At 37.8% G+C, this 21,881-nt stretch overlaps 1 protein-coding gene across 1 annotated transcript in view; it reads left to right on the forward strand.

Moving 5' to 3' along the window:
* Positions 1–332: 332 nt before the first annotated feature.
* LOC127104895 (uncharacterized) overlaps positions 333–21,881 on the forward strand; it is a 33,718-nt gene continuing 12,169 nt past the window's right edge. Inside the window, exons 1-4 of the mRNA XM_051042036.1 lie at positions 333–711; positions 829–1,011; positions 1,088–1,198; positions 1,271–1,320. Coding sequence (XP_050897993.1) covers positions 560–711; positions 829–1,011; positions 1,088–1,198; positions 1,271–1,320 — 496 coding nt within the window. The 5' untranslated portion in view covers positions 333–559. The remainder of the gene's footprint in view (positions 712–828; positions 1,012–1,087; positions 1,199–1,270; positions 1,321–21,881) is intronic.

Consider the following 21,881-nt stretch of genomic DNA (forward strand, 5'->3'; position numbering starts at 1 on the left):
CTCCCTGCTGGATGTTTGAAGGTATCAGTTGATATTGCAGTTGAGCCGAATGCAGCATTACCATATCCTAGCGATGATTCGGATGCAACAACGGTGCACGAAGCAGTAGGTTCGTTTGTTGCATGGCCGACAAACCTCATATGCGTAGGATATGAGGTATGCTTAAAACTTATGTTAACTTTAATGTGTATATTCAAAGTTTAAAATTTATGCTTAAAATTTTACTTACATATTTTCCTTGGTTATGTTAAATAGACTCCCACAAAATCCAAATCAAAAGATAATGCGATTCCACGACATACCGAGTCCACGGTTTCAAGAAAAGAGGTAATATACAATTATATGACATATATTCATGGAAGTTGTTACATTCTTAATTTGATGTAACTATTTATATGACATGTAGCTTCAAGAAAATGAGGTTAGCAATGCCTCCGCACAACAAAAAAAGGAGGTTAGCAACGCCTCCGCACGGGTAAAAAGTTCTGGTGCTAAGAAGATCGTAGCTAGGAAAAAAACTACCACCAAGTATAGGTCGTGCCTCAGGACATTTCTAGAGATGACCGATATACCGACCGGAGGTGTTCGGACCCTACATATGGAGGTAGGGATTTTCGGCTTTGATTACGACCAAATGATTGGTAATGAAGACTTCATGCAAGTTTTTAGTCATGAAGAAATCGGCGTCAACGTTGTCAATACATATATTAGGTAAATCCGGTCTACTTTGTTTTATTAATTAAACAACTTATGTTAATGATGTTTACTTTATGTTAATCCGGTTTACTTTATGTTTCAAAAGAGGTGTTAATGATGTTTTTATATTAGGTTTTTGTATGACAAATTGATGCGCCCCAATGGTTTGGACGTGTCATTCGGATTCTTAGCACCCGCGACCGTCAACTTAGTTTTAATCTTAAATAGACCGGATACCGTGACGGAGTACGTTCTTCGGATCCTCATGGACAATAAAGATGCGGAGAAGTTGTTTTTTATACCGTTTAATACCGGGTTAGCATTTCATTCTAAATTCATCTATTATAATTATTTTCCAAGTTACCATCTAACATTTGCCTAATCATTACAGTGGACATTGGTTGTTGCTCGCAATCAATCCTATCCGAGAAATTGTGTATTATCTTGACTCGTTAGGAAATGATTGGACAACATACCCGGATATGAAGGTCCTAATTGACACGTAAGTGAGAATGTTCAAAATTTTTCTTAGTTTATGTGAATTGTTCTAATTGCTTCATTTTTATTTTATTAGCGTCCTACAAGCTTTTCGGGCCCAACGAGTTATCCAAACCTCAAGGAGGGGCGCCAACTCCATTACATGGATTAAAGTGGCGGTATATTTTTAATTACCACATTTTTTATTATATTAGTGATGACACTTGATAAAACTTAGGATTTATAATCCATATTTTTTTTTCATATGTAGTGTCCTCAACAACGTAATCAAATAGATTGCGGGTATTTCATGTTGAGGTTTATGCGAGATACTCTTGCTTTGGGCCAATTAAAGATTCCCACCGATGTATGTATTTCTAACTTATGAGTTATTTTTATATTTACACATATCTCATATAATTAAATAGTTGGAATTAATTCAAAATATGTTATATTATTATGTAGTACTTTGAGGAATTCAAGTGTGCATTTTATACAAAGGATCAAGTGGACGAAATCAAAGAGGAGTGGTGTCAATTCATGTTAGAGCTCAATGTTTGTTCATAAATTTGTGTAATTAATGTGTACATTTGTAGTATATGTAATGACTTGTAAATGTGTACATAAATTTGTATATATTTTGATACATTTAAGGCAAAATTGGTTTGAATTGGTATATATATATTTGTTAGCCAAAAATTGGTAGAAAAAAGGCCAAAATGGCATATATAAAATGTGATAATTGTCTGTCAAAATCTGGTTGAAAACAGGTAGAAATTCTGGTTTATAAACCTGGAAAAAATGTGGTTTAAAACAAAAGCTTCAAAAATTTTCGTATACCTTAGACAGCGCTTTTGTAAAAAGCGCTGTCTAAGGGGGGGATTAGAAAGCGCTTTAGGCAAAAGCGCTGTCTAAGGGGGGGGGGGCTTAGACAGCGCTTTTTGAAAAGCGCTGTCTAAGGTATACCTAAAAAATTAAAATAGGAGGGTCTTAGAAAGCGCTTTTGGCCAAAGCGCTGTCTAAGGGGTGGGGCTTAGACAGCGCTTTTCAAAAGCGCTGTCTAAGGTATACCTAAAAAATTTAAAATAAGAGGGTCTTATAAAGCGCTTTTGGCCAAAGCGCTGTCTAAGGGGGGGGCTTAGACAGCGCTTTTAAGATTTAAAAAAAGCGCTGTCTAAACCTTTAGCAGCGGAGGTTTAGACAGCGCTTTAAAGCGCTGTCTAAGGCTAAAAAAAGCGCTGTCTAAGGTCTTGTTTGTTGTAGTGTGAGTATGTCTGCAAGTTGAAATGAAGTTGGAACACGTTGAATTTTGAGCACGTTTGACACAACTCTTTCATGAATAAAATGGATGTCAAGTTCAATGTGTTTTGTTTTAGCATGTAGGTGGAAGATTTTCAATTGTTAGCTCAAATAGAAGTGATTCAAGCTGTAATAACTCTTGAGTTAGTTTGATCTAGACCGTGGGTGGATGTGTCATTCCAATACCTCAAAAATCTTTTGACTATGCTCCAATGACTATCTAAAGGATTAGCCATGAATTGACATGCTTTATTAACACTTAGATATTGTTAGTGTTACAAAAAGGAATTATGCATATCATTATATCTAAACTTGCTTGCTTTGCGATGACTGATCATAGGAGAGTGTACCCCATTTGTACCGACAATGTTGGCCCTATATAAAATATCCCTGGTATACTTTGTTTGAGTCATAAGAAGGAAACCGTTTGTTTGACATTTAACTTTAATGTCAAAAAAATACTTTGATTTGTCAAGTTTCTTTAGTGCAAATTTATCATGCTCAAAGGTTGAAGAACTCATTTTCATAAGTTTTATTTTGATTAAGAAATGGTATATCAAGGAATTAGTTCATATTTCTCATCTAAGGTGATATGCAACTCAATGTTTATATATCTTAGGTGCTCAAGAAACAATTATGTATTTTGATCATTAAAAAAACTTGTTTTTGACTTAGAAAAATTCAAAGTTTATTTTTACAACTATCTATTGTCATATATTTTGGGTTGTCATAAGCATGTATTTAACTTAGAAAAAATTTCAAACTTTATTTTTACTACAATCCATTATCATATTGAACAATGGATTGTCATGTTGCTACTGCCTAAACAACTTTTCAAAACTAAGCTTGCAACAATCAATTGCACCCCATACCACTCGATTATCACACGTTCATTTTTGAATTTTTTATCGTTGCAACAAAAGCAACAATCTATTGTTTGCTTAGAATAATCCATTGTTTTTGAAGCATCATGAATTTTTATGAACTTTGGCATACATTTTCATTACCTCTTTTCATGGTATCCATTCTCTAATCATTGTATGATATTTCTGATATTTCTTTAAGGTACCATAAATTTTCAAAAGGTATATTGTGTCATATAAATAGTAGTAAGTTTCATATCCAAACTTACCTCTTTCATAAAATATTTTAAAACAGTTCTTATGGTTTTTCAAGTGCTCATACAAAAATGACTTATAAATTTTTAGTGCATAATTTTCATACATAGAGAAAAAGTTTCATAAATCATTGAACACTTAATGTTTATATATTCTTGAATTGTTCATTGAAAGAAAAGATTTAATTTTCAAGATATTGGAAAATATTCAAACTTGTCTATATTCATTTTCATACAATTTGTTGTAATTTTCATCAAGTGTGTGATGATTTATATCGGTAAGAAAGCTGTTGTATTTATCACAAGAGATTGCAAATAGGGAGGATTGTATTTGTATTTCTATTTGTCGAAAAACGTTCTTTGAACCGGGTGATTCAAAGTCCACCATAGTTGTTGGTGTGTTGTAAAACCAAGGAAGGGGCGTGCTTCTTTGTTATTGTTAAAAGATTGTGGGAGAAGTTTTGGTGTAAGACTTGTACAAAGATCTAACAATAGTGGAAATCTTTCACAAGGGTGTGAGGGGACTAGATGTATCATTAATTGAAAAAGGGAACTAGTATATTTCTTTGTGCCATTTTATTTTTGTTGCATTTTACTTTTGTGTTTATCATTCATTCATTGTTCGTAATCCCAGAAAGTTTCAAAAAACTAGAAAAATATCATAAATCTCTAAAAACATTTTAAAACATAATTCACCCCTATAAGATTGCACACTCTATACTTACAATTGGTATCAAAGCGGATTAATGTAACTCGTTCCTAGATCTAGGTAAAAATGTCTTTCACTAATTTGGTTTTTAGAGATGGTGGTAGTAACAACAAACCTCCATACTTTTTTTGTGAACATTATGCTTTTTGGAAAATTTGCATGCAAACGTATCTTGAGGCACAAGACGATGATATTTAGAATGTTGTTGAAAATGATCCTTTCATTCTCATGAGTGTTGTTAATGGTGTTGTTACACCTAAATTTAAAAGTTCTTGAAATGACAATGATATAAAGAAAGTGTTATTTGACAAGAAGGCTAAGAGCATGCTTCAATTAGCCCAAGTATGAATGAATTCTTTCATATATCTCATTGTAAAACAACAAAAGAGATTTTGGATACCTTAGAAGTCACACATGAAGATCATGCAAACAAAGTATTGATGACATCATATTATTTAAGTGATAAAGAACATGAGGTTAGTGATTATGAAATTGATGATAGACCTTCATATGATGAATTACATAATGTTTTTCATGAATTACATGAAAAGTTTTTGAAAAATTTTAGAAAACGCTAAAAACAAAAGAAAGCTATTTTAAAACTAGAAAATATGGTTAATGACACAAAAGTGAAATTAGAAAAAGTCAAAAATTCTACATGCAAAAAATGTCAAGATCATGAATCTAAAATTGTTGAATTAAGCCAAGTGATCAAGAAATATGAAAAATGTCAATTTGGTTTAGAAAATGTGTTACGTAGTCAAATATATTCAAGTAATAAACGTGGACTTGACTTTTCTAATTTTGATAACCCTAGTACAAGTCATGTTATCTTTGTAAAAACTACTAACAAATTCAACAATAAGGAATCAAAGAAAGTACATGTTGTAAATCATCATAAAAGACCTTATAATAGAAATGACTTTTATGTCAATAAATAGAATCATGTTTTTAGACCTACTTATTTCTATTATAATGCAAAAGGTCATACTTCTAATGCTTATTACATAAGAAATCATGGTATTCCTTATGGTGAATATCTATGGGTGAGGAAGTGATCTAACCCAAGAGAACACAAAGGATATTGTGTATCTAAGTATTACTAATTGTTTTATAAGTACTTGAAGACCATGTGTTAGTATTTTTAAATCAAGATAGATCTTTCAAGATACATGACCATATGATATGATAGTTCTAAAAGTTTCATTGAATTAAAGATGTTGAAAAAGAATCAACGTTGATATCAAATTTGACTTCATATGATAGTATTGTGAAGAAGATAAGTCATCTTATGTTTTATCTTCCATATGTATAATTGAATCTTGTATGTGTTTGTCATACCCCAAAATTTGCCCTACTTTTTTTATTCAATTCTCCTAGCTTATGTTTTTGTTTATTTTTGCATACTTTCTTTCTATTTGATCATGCATTGATGGTTTAAATTCACCACCACCCACTTTCTTGTATGTGTTTGTCATACCCCAAAATTAATATAGGTGTCGGAGAATCATGTCTATATGACCATTTTCCTAGCCCAAAATTCCCACCGTCCTCTATATGAGTTACGACTTAACCATTGCATAAATCATTATCATGCATAAACCACGTCGTTTCACTCATGCATATCATTCATAAAGCATAACATGAAACCGTGCGAACAAGAAAAACCAACAAATCCAGTTTTATTGACTAAACCAAATCTCAACCTTTGCTTGGCAAACCACAAGACTCTCATCACGTTACATCCATTCTTAACGGGCAAATTTTTGGATACGTTAGTATTTAATCCTCTTCCACCTTGAATACCTGAAAAGATTCCGCAATTCTTATATTCAGGTTCAAGAAGATTAAATAGGGGCAACTGTCATACCCCAAAATTTGCCATACTTTTTTTATTCAACTCTCTTAGCTTATGGTTTTGTTCATTTACGTACTTTCTTTCTATTTGATCATGCATTCATCGACATTTGCATATGCTAACAAATTTATGTCAAAGGTTTGATGATAATAGATTCAATCGGTTTAAGTGGATTTTCGAGGTGGATATTATTTGATAATTATTCGGGTTTCTTTCCTGTATTACTTGTGGTGGGGATCATCTCTTTATTTGAGATTCATGGTTATCAGGAGAGATTGAAACGATCATCAATTAATTTGGAGGTTTGCTTGGATTCAAAGAAAAGGGCAAAGTTTGAATGAAAGGAATATATCATTCATTTATTAGAAAATATCACTTCTCAAAAGTACTAAAAATCATGGGTTAAGCCACTCAAAATTCAGCCCAAAAATGGTTGAAAAATCAAGGCAAATGCATGAAAATTCAAGTTAATTACTAATGACTCTTTGCCTTACATCTTAACTTGGTATTTTTCCTAAACTCCAATATCGTTGGTCTTTAACTACCCTTAACTACCTATTTCTCCACAAGCCATCAATTTACCTGATTATCCTTAACTACCATAACTTCCAAACTAACACAAAACTTCCAAACAAACACAAATCTCAACTTCCATATTTTTCACTCAATCCTAGTCACTCTTAACATTTAATCCTATGGTCGAAATTGGTGATCCGCAACTAAGGATTAAATTAATTTCTAACCATTGATAAACCAATTACTTGGATCACAATCCAAGGGTGACCATTCACCTACCAAGTTTATATAAACATGTCATTTTTCACATTTTGGGGGGTTAACTAACCTAACTTGGAAAATTCACAATTAATCATTATTTTTCATCACTTTTTCTTCTCAATCTCTCTCTCAATATTCATCTTTTCCCTCACCCTCACTAAAGTTTATCTTCATCAGCATTTAGAACTTCACATTGAAGTTCTAAAATGGTGGAACTTAGCCATCAACAATTTCTACATTATCATCAACAATTATCAATCAACAATTCAAGCATTATCATCAAAAATCATCCATAAACAATTTTTACATTATCATCATCTAAAGTTTATCAAGTTTCATCAACAATCATCATCAAAAGTTCATCAATTCAAGCTTGTTCATCAATATTCTATATTCTATATTATCTTCTACATCATTCATCATCAAAAGTAATCTTCAAGTCTTGAAAGTTAATTGGATTAAAGAAACTCATTCTTGAAGTTTTTCGGATTTCTTTTCTGCGCTCCGATTTTCAGCACTAACCGGAGCAAATCTCTGCTCCGTTGGTAATCCTATATCTCTTCCACATCCTTGTCATTAATTATTGAATATTTGGTGGTTGATTTAACTTAAGCTACTGTTTTACAATTGCTTATTGGATAATCTTTTTTTTTTTTGCATTAGTCACATAAACTTGGAAATAGTGATTTTTTATTTCTTAATTATTAATAACATGTGAATATATCATTTGGATTGATTTTTCATCACGATTCTGAATATGTGATTATTTTTTCGTTCCGGTGCATATTCTAGCTGAATCGACGTATTATTTAATTGAATTTTTAACCCATTTTTATCGTTTTTTCTGTATAATTCGTAGTTTGTTTCACAATTTGCAATATATGTGTGATTTCTTTGTGAAATTCCGATTTTAATGATATATTAACTTATCGAATTCGATTCCGTTATCCGTTACCAGAAACATGTGAAAAGCTGATATTTTCCGCTATTTCATTTAGTTTCAGTGTTTTATGTATTTTCACTTTATCTTGTTATGTGTATTTAATAGACATGGTAATTCATGATAGTCTGCTACATGTTATAAGTTTACCTTTCTAAATTAGAGGTACTATATATAATATAATTTTATATGTGATTATTATGGTAAGTTTTACTTTCATTATAATATTATATGCTTGCTATACATTTCAATCATGCTATACTACTTTACGTTTTGCTATTTCACTATTATTTTAGTTATGTTAGCTACTAGCATAAGTTAGCAAACTGAGTTGCCAATTTCTTATGGCTTAGTAATTACTATTTTAATTTTTTTTTCTTTATTAATTATTATATTAGTCTTATTTTGTTTTACTTAATATAATTACTATATTTTAAACTTTACTATTACTTTAGCTTTATCTAGTTTAATTGTTATATTACTTTCATTTCACTTAATTTAATTCAATTATTCACAAGTCATGATTGAATTGGTAAAGTTTTAGAAAAATAAACCTATATATTCTATATAAAAATTATCAAGCACAATTATTTTTTAGGATCTAATTTTTCCTTAATTCATATTAGAGTTAATCTAGTTTGACAATAAAAATAAGATTTTAACTTTCTTGATTAATTAGGATTAGATTAGATTTAATTATAATTAATCTTAATTTCTTTATTTTTTTATAATCTTTAATTAATAATTCATGATAAAATAGTTTGAATAAATTCTTGCTTGCTTGCTTTCTTCATGATAGTTTGACCTTATATCTTGCATAATCTCATGTATCTTGATTTAATTAATTGATTAAATTTCTTTTGGTCAATTAATTGATTAAATTTCTTTTGGTCAATTAATTGAATTATTGACTTTAGGATTTTTTTTAGTTATTCCTTTCAAAACAAATACATGCTCCCTTAGGATTAATTTTGATTTGGAATTTTAAATAGTTTTAAAACAAGTCTTTGATTAACAAATGCATGTTCCCCTTAGGAATAGCCTATGAATTTAATTCTAACCTTTAGATTAGGTGTAACCTAGTTCTCAAAATCAAATCAAAAAATTGATTCAAGTTGATCAAAAAAAATTTGATCAACTAAATCCTTTGATCTTGTATAATCCCACAGTCTAAATGGAGTGGCCAAAAGACCCTTGGTCACTTCATGAGATTTTTTCTGTAAGCTGTGGAGTTCGAAGCCTCAAGTCAAGTTCTCAATCAAGGCATCCTCAGTCATACCATGCAGTGGATCATACAAGGCACATCAAATGTGGTTCTTCAAGAGTTTGTTAAATCAAAGTTAGAATTGTGTGGCATGAGCCTTAAGCAATATAGAAGGAATGGGACTGAAGAATTCCTACCCCCATTATGAGTATCTTTGGGTATGAGACGCTTGACCCAGTTGCCCATCGTATTCACCCCTATTCATAGACTTTAGCACAATTCAAATCATACGATTGACAACTCTCTCCCTTCATAAAGCATCATGCAACAAGCAAAGGACTACACCAACAACTTATCAATCATGATTCAAGTTGTACGACACGAGCCTTAAGAAATGGAGAAGGAATGGGACTGGAGAATTCTTACCCCCATTCTGAATATCTTTGGGTACGGGACAAATGACCCAGTTTCTCATTGTATTCACCTCCATTTATAGTCTTTAGTGCAATTCGAATCAAACGATTGATAAGGTCTTCATCATTACAAGAAACAATTACCAATATTCTCCTCCAGCAACTTGAAAGTTAATATGAGAATTACATGCCACGTGCCTTAAGTAGTAAAAAAGGAATGAGACTAGAGCTTTCCTACACTCATTATGGATATCTTTGGATGCGGGACGTTTGACCCGTTGCTTATCGTATCCACATTTACTCATAGACTTTAGTGTGGTTCTTATCCAATAACTATTAAGTCTATTCCACTCTTTCAATCAATCAATCATCTCTTCTTGCCTCCTTAATCATCTTGCTTTCAGCCCTAGTGGGTTGAACTACGAAAGCTCTGATTTCCTTATTGCACTTTAAGGATACGTAGGTAGGAGAACCCAGTTTCTTCGCGAGCTACCTTATATATTGCTACCCTATTTGTTGAATTCATTCTTTATTCATCAATCAAGACTATCTTTTTGAGATCAACTATACTTCTCATTGGACTCCTCGTACATCCTTTTAGGACGATATAACGACAATCCACCTTATCAATCGAGAGTTGTTTGGGTCACACCCAAACATTTAATTCAATCTTTTTGGGTTTAAACACCACCTTGCTCTTCGATTTAGAGTCTATCTCTTTCTTGGATCCAAGATACTATTCTTCTTTGATCTCGAACTGTTTGTTCCCCATCCAGTGATACATTGTTCCTTGTACACAACAATACTTTATCTTGGGCCCCACTGTCGCATCCTGCGAAAAATCAACCGGCGAGCCTAAAAATAAAAACACACAGAGCCGCCACTAAACGTTATTTATCCCAAGATAGGGAAAGGAAACGCTCAGAGAAACCTGGAAAGACATGGTCTCGCGACCAGAGAGAAAAGGTTCGGGAGTCGGTTACGCAAGGGGAAGGTATTAGCACCCCTCACGTCCTAGGTACTCCTAGGGATCCACGTTCTAAAATAAAGAAAAGGTTGCTAAACATCACACACACACACGGGGAACGCAGGTGGGGTTAAGAGAAGGGAGCTCGATAAGGTATCGCACCTTATGCCTACATATCTTGTCTGGAACAAGAATCAAAGCCACTGTAGTTCGGCTTACGCACGCCAAACAACACAAAACAATAAAATAGATGGCAAACATGGAGCCCGACAACCACTGGATGGAATTACGTCGGCATCCGAACCAGAACACACTCAAAAGGGCAAACGTGGAGCCCGACAGCCAATCACTGGGCTTACGTCGGCATCCGAACCAAACACAATCAGATAACAAACAAACACACGCAAAAAAGAAAAAGGTTGCCCGGAGTGGTCTCGCACGACCACCTGCCTACATACCTCGTCTGGAACGAGGATCAGGGCGATGTAGTTCCCCTGAAAGGGACTAAATTGCTAACCAGAAACCGGGGAAAGACACGCGACTAGGGAGCTGAGACTCGAGCCTAATGTTGTCATGCATCGTTTACCCTAAGTTCGGTTTTCTGTCCTACTTGCATAAGCAAACTAACCTAACCAGGAAAGAAGCTAGCACACAAGCATACAATCATATCATACATCAAATGAGAACAGGCATCTCAAACAAGCATGTCAATCAGATATCCACATAACACGCACTATAGCCAAACAAGGGGGCTCAATCAATAGGTTTGACTGCCGAAGCGAGTCGTCTGTATGGGCTGGATTTGCTCTTAACCTTGCCATTACGAGGCTAAGGTGAAGCAGATGAAAGGATGAAGTGAGGATCAGACCTCACAGCTCTTATCCCTAACCAGGGAGAGCTGACAAATGAGCATGGGTCCAGAATAGGGGAACCCTTCTATACTCGATGACTCTGACACAACAGATCTTGGGCTTTTGATCTCAATGCTACAACCATGTAATGGGAGCAAGGAGATGACTCACTGAATAGTGGGGGACAGGTTGCTTGTCCCTACCTTCCACCAATTGCCTTACTTGAAGGACTTTTCCTGCTTGGGCTTGAAAAATAAACATACACAATCATTGCCTCTTAAGGAGGACTTCAGACAATTTGCCCGGCCCGGTAACAGCCGGGTCTCCAGACTACATGAAGTCAAGAGGACTTACCTCAATGCAAGTTGCTTAAGCAACGCAAAGCAAAAGTTCACAAGGAACTGAGCAACTAAAGTACCTGGAAACAATCCAACACAGTTAGTACTCAGACAGACAAAACCAAACAGCAAGTGTTCAATCAATCAAACTATACAAAGCAATACACAACACAAGGCAAGCTCAAAGCTTAAGCCTAAGCTTTACCACCTACAAAACAATGTTATGTTAGTGTACAAACATCAACAACATCAATTAAAATTGATTTGGATCATTCTCCATGTGCATTATGCGTTTGATCCTGAAACATCAAGCAAACATTAGCAACTAGACCACTAGGCCAAGCCTAGGGTCCAAAAGCAAGAAAAAATCTAAAACAGCAAGGTATTCATCAACCAACATCAAATTAACATCAAACAAGAACAAACATCATTGGTCTCATGTTTATATCATTCATTATGCTCATGCTATGCACAAAATAAGGCAAACTAGTTCAAATGAAGCACCAAGCATACAAGCAGAACTATTGCATTCAAATCCACATCACAATAAATCCAAAAATTCTCAAATTAATTACACCTAAACAGGGCCTAATCAAGGTCTACCATGTCAAATTTGAGCTCATTTAGGCAAATGGAACCATGTCAATGAAAATCAACAAAAACAGTCACAATTATAGGCTCCAAATCACAACATCAATACATGCTTCCACTTCAAAAATTCACATCTCATTGAAAACAAAATAGAAATGGATGGGACCAAAACAGGGAGGTCCTAACATGTGTCTACAACATTCATACCAAATTTCATGGCCATACAATACAACATGAGCATTTCTCAATCATTCTACCAACCTAGGTCACATGGACTTGCAAATTCAATCACCAGAAATGAAAAATCATGATCAATTAGAAAAGGCAGTGAAAAATTCTACAAAAATTCACCAAGCATCCTAACATGTCAACAATTCACCATGAAAAATTTCATTCAATTCTAACATGTATAGGTCAATCAATTAAATTCCACAAGTTGACATCAAGAGGTGTGACACAAATTGTCACACCTAAGTTCCAGAATTTGCTGCTCATTGACCAGGTATCAAAAATGCATGAAATTTACATATAAATGAGCATCAATGAGTCCACAATCATCACAAAAATTTTCAGCCATTTATTTTATGATATGAGTATTTCATGATCAAATTGCCAAAATGTATCAAAATGTGACATACATTAGAAAAGCCTATGCCAAATAAAATATTTGCCATGCACAACTTTGACCAATAGGTCAAAAATCATCTACATAAGTCAACAAAGTCAAGGAAAAAATCTCCATATTTTTAGGAATTTTTTACTATTTTTTATGAATTTTTTAAAGTGTTTGTAATTTTTTAAGAATTAATTGAACTAATATAATTAAATAAGATTCATTAATGGCATAATGGTAATATCATGAACAGTGGCGCGGGAAACGGCGGATTCAAAATTTCAAACAGAAAACACGGATCAAATGGCTTTTTTCCAGGAAATGCATCGTCTCTCTCGCGCGTCTTCACATGTTCATCAACGGCGGCATCGGTTTCGCTCAAAACTCAACCAAATCTCACAAATGAATAACCGTTCTCTTCCTCTCGCGACGTACACGACGAATATGCTACCTATTTCCTCTAACACTCACTATATCCTACGGATCGGACGATTAAAGGTTTGGCAACATACTTTCAAATCTAGATTTCGCACACTACAGTTCATCATAATCAAAACTAAAGGTATCACCATAACCTACGTATCATGATCTTTCAAACGCACATAAGCATTAAGAGAATCGTGACGATCGAATTTCACTCACCTGGAAATTGCAGCGCCGAAATTGTTGTTCTTGAGACTCTATTTCCACAAACAGATGAACAAGGATGATAATGAAGATGTTTGATGCGCTTACTTCAAGTCCAGGTAGCTTCTAGCGTCCGAATTCGAGTTTCACCATTGATGATGCACTTTTGGACAGCCGCGATTACAAACCTTTTCCTTCCAAACTTCCAAAACAGATTGAGATATTGATGAGAGGAGATGAATGCAAAAAGAATCTCGAAAATTGGTTGAGATTTGATGAAGTTTTGTGTTTATGGTGTTCTTGAGATTTTGATGAATTTGAGAGAATGTGAGAGGTTTTCAGATCCAACCTTGGGATGAATGATTTTCTGTTATGATTAACCAATGATTATGAATATATATGTGCACTTAATCCAAGCTTAATCCACCTAATTAGCAATTTTGACATGTTAAGTGAAATGGTAATTTTGTAAGTGAGGGCAAAATGGTCAATTCCTTTAGACAGCTCATGCCACCTCAGTGACAGCACATACACCTCCTAAATATCATATGTGAACTGTAGAAACTTGTTTCATGCTCATTGGTTGCTCCATTCTCAAATTCACCATGTGTATGCATTTGGTCCATTTTTGTCATTTCCATTTTTCAAGACAAAATCCAAATTAAAAGCCTTATGCATGAAATGAAAATTCAAACACATTCTAAATGCCATTCCTGAGGTGTTGGAAAAAGTCCCATTCAAAAATTCCAATTATTTTGACATTTGGACAATTTTGCCCCTGGTCCAATTCAGCTGTCCAGTTGAAAAGTGACTTTTTGCCTTGGCCATTTTTGGGAAAATCCAATTATGCACCCTCAAAGTACATGTCAAATGGAGTTTGTGCATATAAAGAACTTGCAATTTGGACAAAGTATGTGGTAGTTATGGCCTCCTGATTACGGATCTTTTCTGAAATTCACTGAGCCATATTTTGCAAACCGTACATTGGATTTTCAAGTTCTTGGACTTTTTGGAAAGGTGAGAGCAAGATCTACAACTGTCATGTTGAACAATTTTTCATTCGAAGCTTCCTTGGACTTCTGTTTTTGAGGTCAAAAACTTTCCATTTTTGGAAACTTCAGTTACCAGTCACCTGCTATTTTTGGCAGTTTTTGTCCTGACTTGATTTTCTTCATTCTTAAGCTTTGCAATGTCATTCAACACTTGTTCCAACATGAATGAAGTGTGTCTAACTTGTTTCCACCTCCAAATCCACCAGATCATGTACAGTTGACCACAGTTGACTTTTCATCTGATAGATGAATTTGGCAATGCATTGATCAATCTGAGCCCCAATTTCCAACTGAAATGGCTCAAGGGTGATACCCTAGTCTCAATAAGCACAATATAATCACAAAATGAACCCCATAATCATCAGAAACCTCATCTCCTGATCCAGCCCTGACTGGCCCAATACAACTGATTAGGGTTGACCAGTGGTCAAAACCCTAATCTCAAAGAATCTGCTTCAATCTCCTGATGACACCAACCATGATGATGATGTATCAATTCAATCAATATGAAGACCAATATCCCTTGAGAATCATGAAACCCTAATCCACAGCCCCATCCTCAGATGGCCCATGATCAGTCAATAACCCTAGGCTTGCACCTTGACTTCCTCACCTCCTGATTAAGACTTGGGAAGATGACTTGCACCATGTAACCACATGTTATGCAATATGAGATGCCTAATGCCCTAAAATGATATGCAATATGTTAATGCTAGTCCCAAGAGAGGAGGGCAAATTTTGAGGTGTTACAGCTGCCCCTATTCAATCCACTGTGAACCTGTCGATACGAAATAGCCTCGGCTTTCGGATGATCAGGATGAAGAGTGATTGAATACCAAGAACAGACGAACAATTTGCACTCTGATGGGATAATAATTAACAACGCCTGTCAGCATCGGCGAAGAAACAAACTCTGAACTTGTCGACCTGGATACCAAAATAAATGGTAACACAGGGATAACCATGGTCTGAACACCACATCCACTCGGGATTCTCATTCCTTTTTTGCTTTTCTTGAACCCCGAAAATTTTCTCTTCTTCTACCTGGTCCGAAAACCACTTCGGTCTGAACTCCGAAAAACTGGCCTGAATACCATAAGTGCTTCAACCTGATAGTCGGAAACTTCACTAATCACCACTCTAAGGGCAACACGTCAGAGGGTACACCTTCAACCAGACACTGACTGATGACTGGGAAGAAACTCGACGTTTACTGAACATCGGACGATGATGTTTACTGACACCAAAAAAAGCTCGACCAGACATTAACCAATGACCGGGAGGAAACTCGATGTTTACAGGCACCGAACAATGATGTTGACATGACATCAAACAATGATGCGGACAGACATCAAACAATGATGCGGACAGACATCAAACAATGATGCGGACAGACATCAAACAATGATGCGGACAAACATCAAACAATGATGCGGACAGACATCAAACAATGATGCGGACAGACATCAAACAATGATGCGGACAGACATCAAACAATGATGCGGACAGACATCAAACAATGATGCGGACAGACATCAAACAATGATGCGGACAGACATCAAACAATGATGCGGACAAACATCAAACAATGATGCGGACAGACATCAAACAATGATGCGGACAGACATCAAACAATGATGCGGACAGACATCAAACAATGATGCAGACAGACATCAAACAATGATGCGGACAGACATCAAACAATGATGCGGACAGACATCAAACAATGATGCGGACAGACATCAAACAATGATCGACCAAACACTTACTGATGTCTGGGAAGAAACGGTGGTTCCAAACTCACAATGCTGAACTCCTCGGAGCATCGTCTTCGCTGTCAGACAAAACCAAACCTCAAGCGGTAATCACGGCTTGAATCGCGCTGATCGCGTAACGTCTTCTGACTGTATCCCCATCTCTGTCCGACGGGAACATTTCCTCCAATATCGCACTACTGGAGAACATTGCTGATCTGACGTTGTGATGCTAATCTCCTCAGAGTAACATCTTCACCTTTGGTGAACCCCAAATCTTCAAGCGGTAACCACAGTTTGGGTTGCGTTGAATACATCCCTTTTCCATCTCCGTCCGACGGAAGGAGTCTTCTCCAGTGTCGTACCACTGGGACAATACCTGTGATCCAATCATGAGGCTATACTACTCGGAGTAACACTTTCATTTTCTGGCAAAATACCTCTCAAACAGTAACCACGGCTTGAGACTAGCTGACGTTTGCAATGATGCATGCTTGATTTCTTCTGCGTAATGCTCCATAATTATGGAAATGCTACGCGATTATTTATTTTTCTATGCAATATGCAATGCTTATTCTACATGATGAATGCATAAAAATATCCCCCTCAAGGGAATTTTCTAGGGAAAACGAGACTCTCTGCTGAGGAACTCGTCACTGCTCCGATTTCCACCCTGCCGGGGATAGCACTGCTGCTAGGAAATAGACAACCCTTGCTGGGGATACAGATCCTTTGCACCCAACCCTCTCGAGGACATGCTGGGGAATACCTCCTTTGCACCCCACCCTCTCGAGGACATGCTGGGGATACAGATCCTTCACTGCACTCTGTGGGAATACCACAGTCTTTGACTTGCTGGGGATATAGATCCCAACTCTGCTTTGGGAACCCTCACAGATACTCCCGCTGGGGAAATGAGCAATCTTCAACCTGCTGGGGGAATACCATCCAGACCCTGCTAGGGGAACGACAACTACTCCGCTGGGGAGGACCCAATCAATCCACATGTAGGATACCCTCGGCTAGGGATGCAGATATTCGTCTGCTACGAAAACTCGTTCAATCCACTGGTAGAATGAACACTGTTGGAGAGATATGTCATTGAAAAAACCCGCTCCACTCGGGGAATTGCTGGAGATATATTTCATTGAAACCCGCTCCACTCGGGGAATAACAACCTTCTGACCTGGCTGCTGAGGAAACACCGTTGTAAACCTGCCGGGTATAACCATCTTGACTCGGCTGGAGAGGTCCACAGACCTTGAATCTGCTGGGGAGCTAGTCCTATAACTCTGCTTGAGGACTTAGCTGAGGAAATGAGAAAAGTTGGTACAGAACACCCGTCGACTCGTCGAACCACGGTATCTACCTTCCAGCCTCGCATCAGCTTTCCACTTTTGGGGAATTTCCAGACTCGTCTGGACCTTTTCTGCTCCATCATCTTGCATTCCAAGTCGCTCCGCGCCCGACGAGAGACGTACTCCTGGGTTTTATACAGAAATTCCAATCTTCCGACTTTGAAGAGTCTTCTTGATTAATTCCAAAGGTCGTCGGACGTCTCGTCGTCTCTCCGTCCTTGCTTCATACACTCGTCCCTGATCGGACTCTGCGGGGAATCGCATACTTTCAAGTCTTCCGACTTTGAAGAGTCTTCTTGATTACCATCAAGGATCGTCGTACGTCGCAACGTCTTCGTCATTCTTTCATATATTAGTTCCTGAGCGAACTCTCTGGGGATCTGTGACAAAGCTTCCACACCATAACCTGCAAGTGAGTGAAAAAGTACCTAACAGTTCCTGCAAAACAGACCGTTAGATAAAACCGTGCCCCAGGCGTGTCAAGATTTCAACACTTGGGTCACCCAACCTTCCAAATAAGATTTCAAGCTTTCAATCTTATAAACATGCATTGGAAGGAACCTGTATGTCTTAAAATGCAAGATTCTTTATCAAAAATATCTGGATGTTTTTGCAATCAAAGCGGTAATGAAAACAAAAAACAAAATTATTTGACTGAATATGCATTTTATTGATTTGAAAAAGTGTGTGGCTCAAATCGAGCAATACAAAGGAAGCAATTCCTGAAAAGAGGTAATTGCGCACAAAAGGAAAAATCTATCCTAATGGCAATGTGAAACTCGTGATCTCCCCGAGTTCCAACTCGGTTACACCCCATATGTCCTCAGACTCTCCGTGCTTTCTGCCTTCTGAACAAGACGATTCCAACCGATCCCTACCGGGTATTATCCAAGATGCTTTAACCAAAGCGCAAACGATCATGCCAGACGCAGTTGTTCGTTTCAATCCCTCTTTTGCCTGGACCGCCCTTTCGGCTTTTCAGTCCACCGGGATACCCCTTTTTGCCCAAGTCGCCTTTCCAGGTTTTCGACTTGCCGGGTGTACAGTTTTTTCATTTTATATCCCTAATTTTTGCCCGAACCTTTTTCTGTTTTTGGTTCGCCGGGATGCCCATTCTTGCCTGGACTATTTTGTTCTTTTCGTCCAACGGGTCTTTTTATACGAAGTATTTTTTAACTGCGTCCGCATTCACAGGGGATGGAAAATCCTCACCATCCATGGCCGTTAACAACAAGGCTCCACCAGAGAAAACCTTCTTGACCATGCTGGGGATTCATGACTGAGTGTCCGTTTGCCCCTTCGATCGTCTTGAGGAGGAAGGATCCTTTTCAACACCATATCACCTACATGATATACCCGAGGTCGTACCTTTCTGTCAAAAGCACGCTTCATCCGCTGCTGGTATAACTGCCCATGACAGATAGCTGCTAGCCTCTTTTCCTCTATTAGGCTCAACTCTTCATACCGGGTCCTTACCCATTCCGCCTCTTGCAATTTCACGTCCATCAGGACTCTCAAAGAGGGAATCTGAACCTCAACAGGTAACACCGCCTCCATTCCATATACCAATGAGAAAGGAGTTGCCCCAGTAGATGTACGTACCGACGTTCGATACCCATGCAATGCGAACGGCAACATCTCATGCCAATCTTTGTAGGTTACCACCATTTTCTGCACAATCGCACCGTCGGTGCATTCCAACGTTATCCGGGCAACAAAATCTTATTCTCCTTAACCTCCCCATCAGACATCAAAATCCGTTCGGATTCAGGGTCAGGCCCCTCCTCCGGGATCGGCTACTCTCAATCTTTCGATCAGAGCACCTCGAGATGTCCTCATCAGGGAACTCAAACTTCATCGGTTGATGATCCTCAATGGGTTGCGGAGCGACGTAATCGGACAATACACTCCCTTTGATTGCTTTCTGAGAGCATCACAAATCAGTCAACATTATTTTGCACTCTTGCAACCCGTCCGGTCAATGTTGGCTTATCAAACACATACGCGATCGGATCCATCTCGGAAATCCACAAAGTGGTATGAACCAGCATAAACTGTCTCAGTCGGCGAGCAGCCTATGCCAAAGTACATCAAGTTTTCTCGAACAGTGAATGTATTGTTTCACAGTCGGTAAACTTTTTGCTAAGGTAAATTGCATGCTCTTTTCGACAAGACGCGTCATGCTGACCCAATACACCTCGTAGACCCCTCGAAGCTGTCCAGTACAGATTTGACAATTGCTCCTCCCACAGGAGGTATCAGAATCAGAGGTTCCTGCAACTTATTCTTTCAATGCCCCTTGGCAATCATTATTTCGCCTGACCGTTTGATCTTCCTTTTCAACAATTTGAATATGGGTTCACCCGTGATTGCTAGATGAGATATGAACCATGACAGGTAGTTCAATCCTTCTAAGAAACCACGAACCTACTCTTTTCTATTTCTCGGTTCAGGCATTTTGTTTTATTGTTGTTTTTCCTTGTTTTTTTTTTTTTTTTTTTTTTGCAGGATGAACCTCGATTCCTCCCTTATAATGAACCCCAACATCTTACCGGACCGCACTCTGATAGTGCGCTTATCTGAATTCAACCTCAGCTTGAATAGTCTCAACCCGTCAACCGACTTGCCCCGGTCTGCCAGATGCCCCACTTCTGTTCGGGACTTTGCTATCATGTCATAGCATTCAATTTCATGATGAATCATATCATGAAACAAAGTCACCATGGCTCTCTGATACAGGCACTGGCGTTATGCTTCTCCAGAGGACAGTCTTCTCAACGGTAGCTTGTGCACAACGACATTGGTATCCGACCCTGGCATATCCCGACATGACCAGGTGAAGGCATCCACATGCTCCCTTCAACAAGGCTACCATTCTGGTCTCGATTCGCCTCTGAAGCGGCTCCAATTTTCACTTCCTGACCTCGGCGGTGCTTGGAATAACAATCTCCATCCGCTCTTCATGCGGCTGAATCACCTTCTCCTCTTGTTTTGGCAACCTGGCTAATCTCCCAGCAGATCACAATCCTCTTCGTCTTCTTCTTCAGCAAGATAGATCGAATGGTCGAAGTCATATGAGGGGTAACCCAATTGTTATCAACGAGATCCGGAGAATTATTTTTGAACTTTGGGACGAGACAAATCAAAAAGAAAAATGAAAACAAACATCGCCATTTTTATTTGTTTTTAAACTGCAAAAATAAATGAAAAACAGGGAACACCGCTTTTTGACTGAAAAACATCCGTTTATTAATGATGCAGAAAATGCAAATTTAAACATGAGGTGGCCCTTACAATGAACCATTACGTGTCGGGCAACACATATGGCTTCCATGCATATAAACTGAAAACAAGAAATATTACTCTTCCGGACGAGTGTCAGTGACGATCTTGTTTAGGCCTTTCAGCTTCCTGGTACGCACGGCTTTATCCAACCACTGAACTTGCAGTCACTGTCAGCTTCTTTACCCACTGTATAGGCGTGATCTGAATCTTCAGCAATTGCATTCACCATCGCCTGACCATGTGCCGGCATGGGATTGGCATCAGCATTCAATGACAATGTAAAATTGAGGGCCTTGGAATCCACCAGGTCTTGGACTACGTGCTTAAAAGCTTTGCAGTCCTCTACACTGTGCCCGGGAGCACCCGAATGGAATTCACATTTGACATTTTCATCAAAATTGGCTGGCCTTTGATCAGGTCCCATAGGTGCCAAAGTCCTCAATTGTACCAGCCTCATATCTTTCATCTTTTTCAATAGGAAAGAATAGGTCACAGGCGGCCTGTCAAAATGCCGATCACTCATCCTCCTCCTGACTGGATATCCTACCCTCGGAGACCTCCGCTGGAATGGCTGACGCTGCTGTTGCTGTTGTGCAGGCTGATTGTCAGCAGGAATAGTTACCGCAGCGGTGTGCTGGTAGTAACGACCCCTACCGTGTCCTCTCTGGGCGTACACAGCACTCGATCCACCCTCATCCTTGCACTGGTCATTACCAAAGAATTTCTTCGGTCCAGACAACGAAGCGTTTCCTTGCATGTTCCCCATCTTCAGCCAGTCTTCAATCCTCCCCACCTTTTCGGCAATTACTTTCTACCCCAAGGCGAACTCTTGCATGACACTGATCAGCTCTCTCATCCTCTCTTTCAGCTCAAGGATGTCAGCGTTGAGAGGATCTATCAGTCTGGGAGTATTGCGCCTGGTGTAATATCTGTGAGGACGAGTTGAGTGCAAGGG

Source organism: Lathyrus oleraceus, chromosome 7, assembly GCF_024323335.1.
Source record: "Lathyrus oleraceus cultivar Zhongwan6 chromosome 7, CAAS_Psat_ZW6_1.0, whole genome shotgun sequence".
In the NCBI taxonomy this organism is placed as follows: Eukaryota; Viridiplantae; Streptophyta; class Magnoliopsida; order Fabales; family Fabaceae; genus Lathyrus; species Lathyrus oleraceus.